The sequence below is a fragment of the Sprattus sprattus genome, assembly GCF_963457725.1.
Source record: "Sprattus sprattus genome assembly, chromosome: 5".
In the NCBI taxonomy this organism is placed as follows: Eukaryota; Metazoa; Chordata; class Actinopteri; order Clupeiformes; family Clupeidae; genus Sprattus; species Sprattus sprattus.
The window spans coordinates 32,677,534-32,687,533 of NC_137924.1; the positions used below are offsets into that span (position 1 = coordinate 32,677,534).

Below are 10,000 nucleotides of genomic sequence, written 5' to 3' on the forward strand. Positions count from 1 at the left end.
CCAGGGGGCCGAGGGTGAGCACCACTTTCTGGTTAATGGGGGGAGGAAAGCAGAGAAGAGTGGAGGGGTGATGGCTCTAAAATAGTACACACTATATAGTTCACACACACACACTATATAGTACACACACACGTTATAGTACACACACACACACACACACACACACACACACACACACACACACACACACACACACACACACACACACACACACACACACACACACACACACACACACACACACACACACACGCGCGCGCGCGCTATACAGTACAGTACACACACTATATAGTACACACACGCGCTATATAGTACACACACACACACACACTATGTAGTACACACACACACTATTCAAAGTTCAAAGTTCAAAGTACTTTATTTGTCATTGCCACAAAGACAACGAGACAGTAGAGGCAACCAGACTTCTTACACAGCTAAATAATAATAAATAACAATTAATTAATAGATTCATAAATATCATACATAAAATAATAATAATAAAAGCAATATATTTCCATATCTCCATATTTCCATATTAAGGTGCATCAAGTGTTAGAGTGCACAGTCCAAGGGGGGCGGGGCGGGCTGGGCCGGGGGGAGATGAAGGGGGGTGGGGGGTGGGGTGGGTAAGCTGTTGAGGAGCCTTATTGCACAGGGATAGAAGCTCTTTGCCATCCTGGAGGTGCGTGCCTTTTTTGATCTGAACCTTTTCCCTGATGGGAGTAACAGGAACAGATGATGGGCAGGATGAGAAGGGTCTGTGAGGATGCGTTTAGAGCGCTGCAGGCAACGGGAGGAGGAGATGGACAAGATGTCGGGCAGCTCTACTCCAATGATCCTTATATATAGTATAGTAGATATAGTATAGTAGATATATAGTACACACACACTATATAGTACACACATGCTATATAGTATTATATATAGTATTAAGGTGACTCTGGTATGGACATGGCCAGACCTGTACCCCATACTCATTCAGTGGATCCACGCCGCTAAAGCAGTGTTTGGTAGTGCTTGTTGGCACAGGGCACAGTATAGTATAGTGCAGCTTAGTATGGTACAGTATAGTGTAGTGTTGAAGAAGGTTGTAATCACATATTGTACAGTACAGTATAGTGTAATATAGTAAAGTGCTGTTTGGTATGATATGAGTAGTGTAATAGAATTAAGTAATTATAGTACAGTACGGTACAGTATAGCGTAATGTAGTGTTTTATAGTACAGTAAGGAATGGTATAGTGCTGTAGAATGTAGAAGAATGTACTAATTGGAGTATAGTAAAGTATTGTATAGCATAGTAGTATAGTAGTATAGTACAGTATGGCATAGTGTAGTTTATCGTAGTGCAGCATAGTATGGAATAGTGTAGTGTAGTAGAATGTACTAATTGGAGTGTAATACAGTATGGTATAGCGTAGCGCAACATAGTATGGTATAGTGTAGTGTAGTAGAGTGTACTAATTGGAGTGTAGTACAGTATGGTATAGTGTAGTTTAGCGTAGTGCAGCATAGTATGGTATAGTGTAGTGTAGTAGAATGTAGTAACTGTAGTATAGTACAGTATGGCATAGCGTAGTTTAGCGTAGTGCAGCATAGTATGGAATAGTGTAGTGTAGTAGAATGTACTAATTGGAGTGTAATACAGTATGGTATAGCGTAGTGCAGCATAGTATGGAATAGTGTAGTGTAGTAGAATGTAGTAACTGTAGTATAGTACAGTATGGCATAGCGTAGTTTAGCGTAGTGCAGCATAGTATGGAATAGTGTAGTGTAGTAGAATGTAGTAACTGTAGTATAGTACAGTATGGCATAGCGTAGTTTATCGTAGTGCAGCATAGTATGGAATAGTGTAGTGTAGTAGAATGTAGTAACTGTAGTATAGTACAGTATGGTATAGCGTAGCGCAACATAGTATGGTATAGTGTAGTGTAGTAGAATGTAGTAACTAGTATAGTACAGTATGGTATAGCGTAGCGCAACATAGTATGGTATAGTGTAGTGTAGTAGAATGTAGTAACTGTAGTGTAGTACAGTATGGCATAGTGTAGTTTAGCGTAGTGCAGCATAGTATGGAATAGTGTAGTGTAGTAGAATGTAGTAACTGTAGTATAGTACAGTATGGTATAGCGTAGCGCAACATAGTATGGTATAGCGTCGCGCAACATAGTATGGTATAGTGTAGTGTAGTAGAATGTACTAATTGGAGTGTAGTACAGTATGGTATAGTGTAGTTTAGCGTAGTGCAGATAGTATGGAATAGTGTAGTGTAGTAGAATCTGAGTCTGATGGGATTGTCCTCTCATTGGTTCAACACCTCCACAGAATCAAGGGGTTCTGTATGATTTTGCCCAAATTCTGTATAGACCACTGGAGAAGAGTTTAGCCTCTAAAGCACGGTCTGCAGGGACTGGAGCAGGGAGTGGCCCTACACACGAAGCCTGTGCTGAATCTGTGTTGTAGCGGTCTGGCCTCAGGTGAAATAAAACAGTGAAAACTCTCCTCTACTGATAAAGAGTCTGAATACTTAAGCATTGTAAACACACAAGCAGATGGTGAATCAGACTGGAATGAATGTGCTTCATTGCCATATCAAATCCTGGGCTCTGGAATTGACATTAGCGTCGCTGAGAGAGGGGTCACAGCTGTGGACTCACCTTGTCTCGGTCCTCCACCAGGTCAGTCAGAATGTCATCAGGGTCCAAAATACCCCCGTCACAGTACTCCACGTGGTGCGTCCGAACCAGGAAGTCCCCCTCCTAAAGAGGAAAAACATAGACACCAAGAGTGAGCTCAATCAATGCAGCGCGCACACACACACACACACTCACACAAAAATTACATGAAAGGGCAATTCACCTAAACCAATGCCACACACACACACAGAACATAGTGTGCCACTCAAAAGGTACCTGACACACAAAAGGCCAGTACAACCAACCAATGTCGCTTCCCCGACACAGAACACAAAGACGGTTTATCCAGTCGTTGCCCCTTACATGGCAGGAAACAAACAAACGCACTCGCACACGCACTCGCACACGCACTCGCACACGCACTCGCACACGCACTCGCACACACACACACACACACGCACGCACACACACGTTGACCCTTACATTGCACACAACACAATCTCCCCAATCACTTCATCTATTCCAGAACACCACACTAAAGCACAACAGAGGCCTGTCTGGCGGAGGCTTTATGGATCAGTATGATAACAGTGATTGAGTGGAAAATATATCTGTTCCCCCAACCGTGTACAGTCAGGCAAGGCAAGTTTATTTCCTTAGCACAAGTATATACAGCGGGTGAAATAAGTATTGAACACGTCGCCATTTTTCTCAGTTAATATATTTCCAAAGGTGCTATTGTCATGAAATTGTCACCACATGTTGGTAACAACCCAAGTAATTCATACATACAAAGAAAAAAAACAAATACATTCAGAAATTAAGTAATGTGTATTAATGTGAAATAACACAGGAAAAAAGTATTGAACACATGAAGAAAGGGAGGTGCAAAAAGGCATGGAAAGCCAAAAAAACTGCTGGAATCTTTCAGTAATTAGAAGGCAATCTGGCCCCTAGTCAGTGCAAATTAATATCCCAACTGATGGCCTATAAAAAGGTGTCTCATTACCAAGGTGTCACACAAGAAGCAACTCATGATTGGTAAAAGCAAAGAGCTCTCTCAAGACCTTTGCAACCTTATTGTTGCAAGACATACTCATGGCATTGGTTACAGATGCATTTCTAAACTTCTGAATATTCCAGTGAGCACTGTTTCGGGCCATAATCTGGAAGTGGAAAGATCATCATTTCACCATAAACTGGCCACGACCAGGTGCTCCTCGCAAGATTTCTGACAGAGGAGTGAAAAGAATTATCAGAAGAGTTGTCAAAGAGCCAAGGACCACTCGTGGAGAGCTTCAGTAAGACCTGGAATTTGCAGGTACAGTTGTTTAAAAGAAAACAATAAGTAATGCACTCAACCCCCATGGCCTGTATGCACGCTCTCCACATAAGACTCCATTGCTAAAGAAAAAGCATGTTGAAGCTCGTTTAAAGTTCGCAGCACGAAATTTGGACAAGCCTGTGAAATACTGGGAGAATATGGTCTGGTCAGATGAGAGCAAAATGGAACTCTTTGGATGACATAATGCACACCATGTTTGTAGGAGACATGGCACTGCACATCATCCCAACAGTGAAGTTTGAAGGTGGGAACATCATAGTGTGGGACTGCTTTTCAGCATATGGTACTGGCAAATGTCACACAATTGAAGCAAGGATGAATGGAAAAAATGTATCAAGACATTCTTAATTAAAATCTGCTGCCATCTACCAGGATGATGAAGAGGTAACGAGGGTGGACATTTCAGCAAGACAATGAACAGCCAAGGAAACTCTCAATTGGTTTCAGAGAAAGAAAATAAAGCTGCTAGAATGGCCAAACCAATCACCTGACTTGAATCCAATCGAAAATCTATGGAAAGAACTGAAGATCAGAGTTCATAGAAGAGGCCCAGGGAACTTTCAAGAATTGAAGCCTTTTTGTGTTGAAGAATGGGTCAAACTCACATCTGAGCAATGCATACAAGTAGTTTCTCCATACAGGAAGTGTCTTGAAGCTGTCAAAGGCTTTTGTACAAAGTATTCAATAAATATCAGTAAGCGTGTTCAATACTTTTTTCCTGTGTCATTTCATATTATTAGACATAACTTAATTTCTGAACTAATTTGTTTTGGTTTCTTTGTATGTTTGGATTACCTGGGTTGTTACAAACATCTGGTGAAAATTTCATGTCAATACCACCTTTGGAAATATATTTACTGAGAAAAATGGTGACGTGTTCAATACTTATTTCACCCGCTGTATGTGGCCTACAGTGTACAGTCAGGCAAGGCAAGTTTATTTATATAGCACAATTTAAAGTGCAAATGATCAGATAAAGACGAAGATGAAGTGCATTCAAAGTACATAGAAAGATAAAAGATGACAAAAGAAGCTAAAATTGCACTAAAGATAAATGACTAAATTCATAAATAATACTGTACTGACATTACAACACACACATACATTTTTACCTAAAGCGACTTTTCATTTTCATCTGTATATGTGCTAGCTGGGAATTGGTTTGCATCTTCCTTGAGCCCCAGGAATACACATAATTCACTTTATTTGTTCAGGTTCAAGTAAGACCCGGCCATAAAACAGAACTTTTATCACATACTTTTCTGGAGTATGTGTGATTGTACTATAAGGCTAAAAAAATACTTTTGCATGTCCATCGTCGTGCAAATACTATAGTTCGCCATTTCTTAGTGCTGAAAATAATGGCAGCTTTTTTTACATCCTCCCCCCCTTATCTTGCCCCTGTGCTTTTACGTGGTGAAACACGTGAGCCAGTCATGACAGTACGTCACTCCATGGCCCAACGTGGCTAAAGGCCGTGGGCACATGCTCATACTGCTGTAAAACTACATATAATTCTGAATTCTGAATCTTCTTTCTTTGGTCAAACAGCAGCAGAATCATGGAAAGCAAGAGGACCTTTGTGAGATGAAGCAAGATTGGATGGGCAAATCAGGAGCTGGCTAATCTGGAGCCATCTTATCTGGAGACTGAAACCACAGATGACCCCTTTCAGATGCACCAATCAGTGGACAGGAATGGATAAGACTGGTGTATGGACTCTCCAGCCGTAACCTGGAGGAGTATGCGTTCCTTTTAATGAGAAAAGGTCCATCAGGAACCCAATGATTTTCTTGAGAGATGTTCGGCAAAACATCAGCCAAAACTGAAACCAACTAAACAAGCATGATTATATAAAAGTGGATGCAGTTAAGACATTTTCTCCATTGTAGCTCTATAACCTTTTTATTACAGCACACATTCTAAACAACATTGTTTTTCTTTCTTTTTTCTTTTTTTTTTTTACATCTAGCCATCTAAAAATAAATACATAAAAGACAAAGCCCATGTCTGGAATGCAATTGAATTACACCCACAGACAAACACTAAGAGGCGTCTCTGTTCGCCTTTTTACAAACCGCCTAAATGGATCTTAGATTGTCTGCAGGAGCCCATTACAGCTTTTATGATTCTCTCTCCCGCACAACTCCATTCACAACACTGCTTCCAGAACTCGCAAGAAAATGGGGTTTTCTGTAAGCATCTCGAGAAAGCAGGATGGACAGGATGGAAAAAGGAAGGGTGAAAAATTAGCGAGCCCAGATGGCAGGTGAGGCTGGGTCACGTGTGGCTCGGGTCTGGCCCAGGTCTGGGTCAGGCGTGGCTCGGGTCTGGACAAGGGACTATTTCAGTCAATAGGGAACATAAAAATGGAATGAATTTTTCTTCCCAGTGAAAGAATAATAAAAGCACAGCCTTTAGCTGACGGGGAAAATTCCTGGCTAGAATGTAACGGCTCCAAATAAATGCTTTAAAGCGTTTTTGCATCTGCACACCTACACTTTGAGAGCGACTGAGAAGTAATTTCAGTGCCTGTGAATGTACTGTACCTTAATTCATACAATCAACACGGATACTGCCATTGGGAGGTGTGACTTCCTACCATCATGAGCGGGAAATGGTGTTGGTAACTGCCTTAATCATCTGTGTGTGTGTGTGTGTGTGTGTGTGTGTGTGTGTGTGTGTGTGTGTGTGTGTGTGTGTGTGCTAACAGCCCGAGAGCTGAGCGTCATCAGTTGCCCTCAGTTCCTTCAGGTGAGAGGTTATCGGGTGCAGGTGCGTGAACATGGGGCCATCCTACAGCCTGTCCACACCTGGCATTAACATAAGTCTTGGGTAATATGATCACAGAAAGCTCCAAGGCAGTTTGTTCACACCTGGCATTAACAGGTGGCTTGAGTGATATGATCACAAGCAGACAACTCCAAGCAAGACAGTTCACACCTGGCATTAGAGAGTGTCTCCTAATGTGTCTCCAGTGACTGCTTCTGATCACATCTCCATCCCCGCTCTATATCAAAAGAAACATGAAAACTAGGGGTGGGAATCTCTTGGCACCTCACGATTCGATTCGATTCAAATTCAGAGGTCAACAATTCGATTCTAAACCGATTATCGATTTTAAACCGATTATCGATTATCAATACTAAACCGATAAAAAAAATTATCGATGCATTTCGACTTTTAAATCATTTGAGTTTGCAACTCAGAGTCTAAAATCACTTCCTACTTTGTGTTTGATAATTAAAGAGAATCAACAGATGAATTACCTTCTCTATTTTCTTTATTAGAAAAAAAGCTTTTTCTTGTCACAATTTTGACTTTCAATGAGCAATGCAATAATCGATGCAGCTTGCATTTCAACATAAAATGGATGTGTAAAAAAAAAATAATAATAATAATAATTTAAATTACAAAATCGATTATAAACTTTTCTGAATCGAGACAGAATCGTTTTAGAGAGAATCGAGAAAAATCGATTAATCAATTTTTTTCCCCCACCCCTAATGAAAACCCCCAAAAAAATGATGTTTGCAAAGACCAAATGCAGGAGTTTTTTAACTTGCTAACTCATCATTCATCTGATTTGAAATCAACATTGAAAGAGACAATGGTTGGATTGGAGTCTATTGAATTTTTCATGGCTTGTTTTAAGCGCTTAGGCAGCAGCAACAGTTAAAGCAGTCACGAGTGAAGAGTGAAGAGTTGTCCACTTGTGAGCAGATCCCCAAAGATGCATGTTAAGGCCAGGTCTGAACAGGGCCTTATTTTCGGGGAAACAACAGCATCTTACCCAGCAAACGATGTGAGTGAAAGTATCCCCACACTAAAGGACAAACCTATCAAACAACTATGTGAAAGACAGAGAGAGAGAGAGAGAGAGAGAGAGAGAAATAGGCAGAGGGAAAGAGAGAGAGAGAGAGAAAGGGAGAGCGAAAGAGAGAGAGGGGGGAGAAAAAAAAGAAGAGCAAAGGCAGAGAAAATAAAAACGTACAAAGAGAGACAGAGAGAACAGGGGATGGTTGAACAGAGTGATGGAGGTATAAAAAGAGACACAGAGAGGGGAGGACAGACCAAGATATAGAGACACGTATCTCTACCCTCCAGGTGACAGAATCTTGGTTCTCAATGAAAGAGCGGAAGAATGAAGAGAAGAAAAAAGGACAGAGAAAACCCTCACCCTCACCATGGGAACCCAGAAACGCATAAAAACACCAGAGTGTTTGAGAGAAGGATGAGGAGGAAAAAAGACTGGAGAGCGGGAGAAAGAAAACGTTGAAGGAGAAAGGGGAAAACCCCAGTGCCACCAGACGGCCATGTTCTTGTGCCCTTACTGCCCTGTGTATGTGCTGCCCCAGGCAAAGCGCCTACGGCTCCAGACGTCCCTGTCTCTCTCTCCAGCCACAGAGAAGGGGAAAAGAAAAGGGCTGATTTATGAACAGGAGACGACACACCTTGGCTCAGTGCCTCTCTGCCACGCAGTCACATGCAGTTCAAAGAGTTCACTATTCACTACAGAGCATTCAATCGCTCAGACAGGAATGTAGTATGGTGTGGGGTGAGGTAGTGTAGTGTAGTATAAAGCAATGTAGTATGGTGTGGGGTCAGGTAGTGTAGAATAGAGTAATGTAGTATGGTGTACTGTGGGGTAGTGTAGTATAGAGAATTGTAGTATGGTGTAGTGTGGGGTAGTATAGTATATAGTAATGTAGTATGGTGTAGTGTGAAGTAGTTTAGTATAGAGCAATGTAATATGGTGTAGTGTAGTATAGAGAATTGCAGTATGGTATAGTGTGGGGTAGTATAGTATAGAGTAATGTAGTATGGTGTTGTGTGGGGTAGTGTTGTACAGAGTAATGTAGTATGGTGTGGGGTGAGGTAGTGTAGTGTACTATAGTGGAGAACAGAGTATTGCAGTTTGGTGTGGAGTGGGGTGGAGTACTGTTGTATAGAGTAATGTAGTATGGTGTGGTGTGGGATAGTGTAGAATAGAGCAATGTAGTATGGTGTGGGGTAGTGTAGAATAGAGTAATGTAATATGGGGTGGGGTAGTGTAGTATAGAGTAATGTAGTATGATGTGGTGAGGGGTAATGTAGTGTACTGTTCTGTCGTATAGAGCAATGTAGTATGGTATAGTGTACTGTACTGTAGAATAGAGCAATGTAGTATGGTATAGTGTACTGTACTGTAGAATAGAGTAATGTAGTATGGTGTTGTGTGAGGTAGTGTAGTATAGAGTAGTGTAGTGTGGTGCACTGTGGTATGGTCTTATATCCTCTAAACCATCTCAGGAGAAGAAACAGAGAGAGTAAAGAGATTTATGAAGAGGAGCCGGTGCACCTTGAGTCACTCCTTTCTCTCCTCAGACTCACGTCATTATAACTCAGACATGTCAGCGAGGCGGGCTGGGATTAATGGCCGCCGGTTCACAAACACGGCCCCGCTGAATTGCCAGGGCAGATTGAACTATAATGGAGGGCTAAGTTTCCCCCGCCGCCTGCCGCCATGCGCTCAGACTCAGACGGCTGATGAGCTGCGGGAGACAGGAACATAACTCAGGAACTCACACACGCTCCGTCTGAGAAGTCCCCTGAGCACTGGCACATGCACACGCGCACACACACACACACACACACACACACGCACAGACACACACACACACACACACAGAGAGACACACAGACACACTCCATCTCTCTCACACACACACACACACACACACACAGACTTCTTGGAACAGCAGACACTTTTTATGAGAGTTTTTTGTAAGGTTATTATGATTTTTTTCCGTGGTGAAGTGTCAGCTGATGTACTACTCTCAGTCTCTTGGTGACCTTCTCTTTCTAAGTTGAAGCCAAGCCAAAGGCTTTCTAGTAAGGACTTCAGACCAGGTGCCAAGTGCCTACATCACTGACCACCAACACTCACAAACACACCAGGTGTGGCTAACATACACACACCCACAGGCCCACACACACACTCACACACACCCACCCACCCACACACACCACACAC

The 10,000-nt window shown here is 42.1% G+C and overlaps 1 protein-coding gene across 1 annotated transcript in view; it reads right to left on the reverse strand.

Moving 5' to 3' along the window:
• Positions 1-10,000, reverse strand: part of pard3bb (par-3 family cell polarity regulator beta b) — a gene marked incomplete at its 5' end in the record, with an annotated part of 350,920 nt that overhangs the window by 328,657 nt on the left and 12,263 nt on the right. The window contains one exon of the mRNA XM_080839773.1: positions 2,661-2,762. Within this exon, the coding sequence (XP_080695899.1) occupies positions 2,661-2,762 (102 nt within the window). The remainder of the gene's footprint in view (positions 1-2,660; positions 2,763-10,000) is intronic.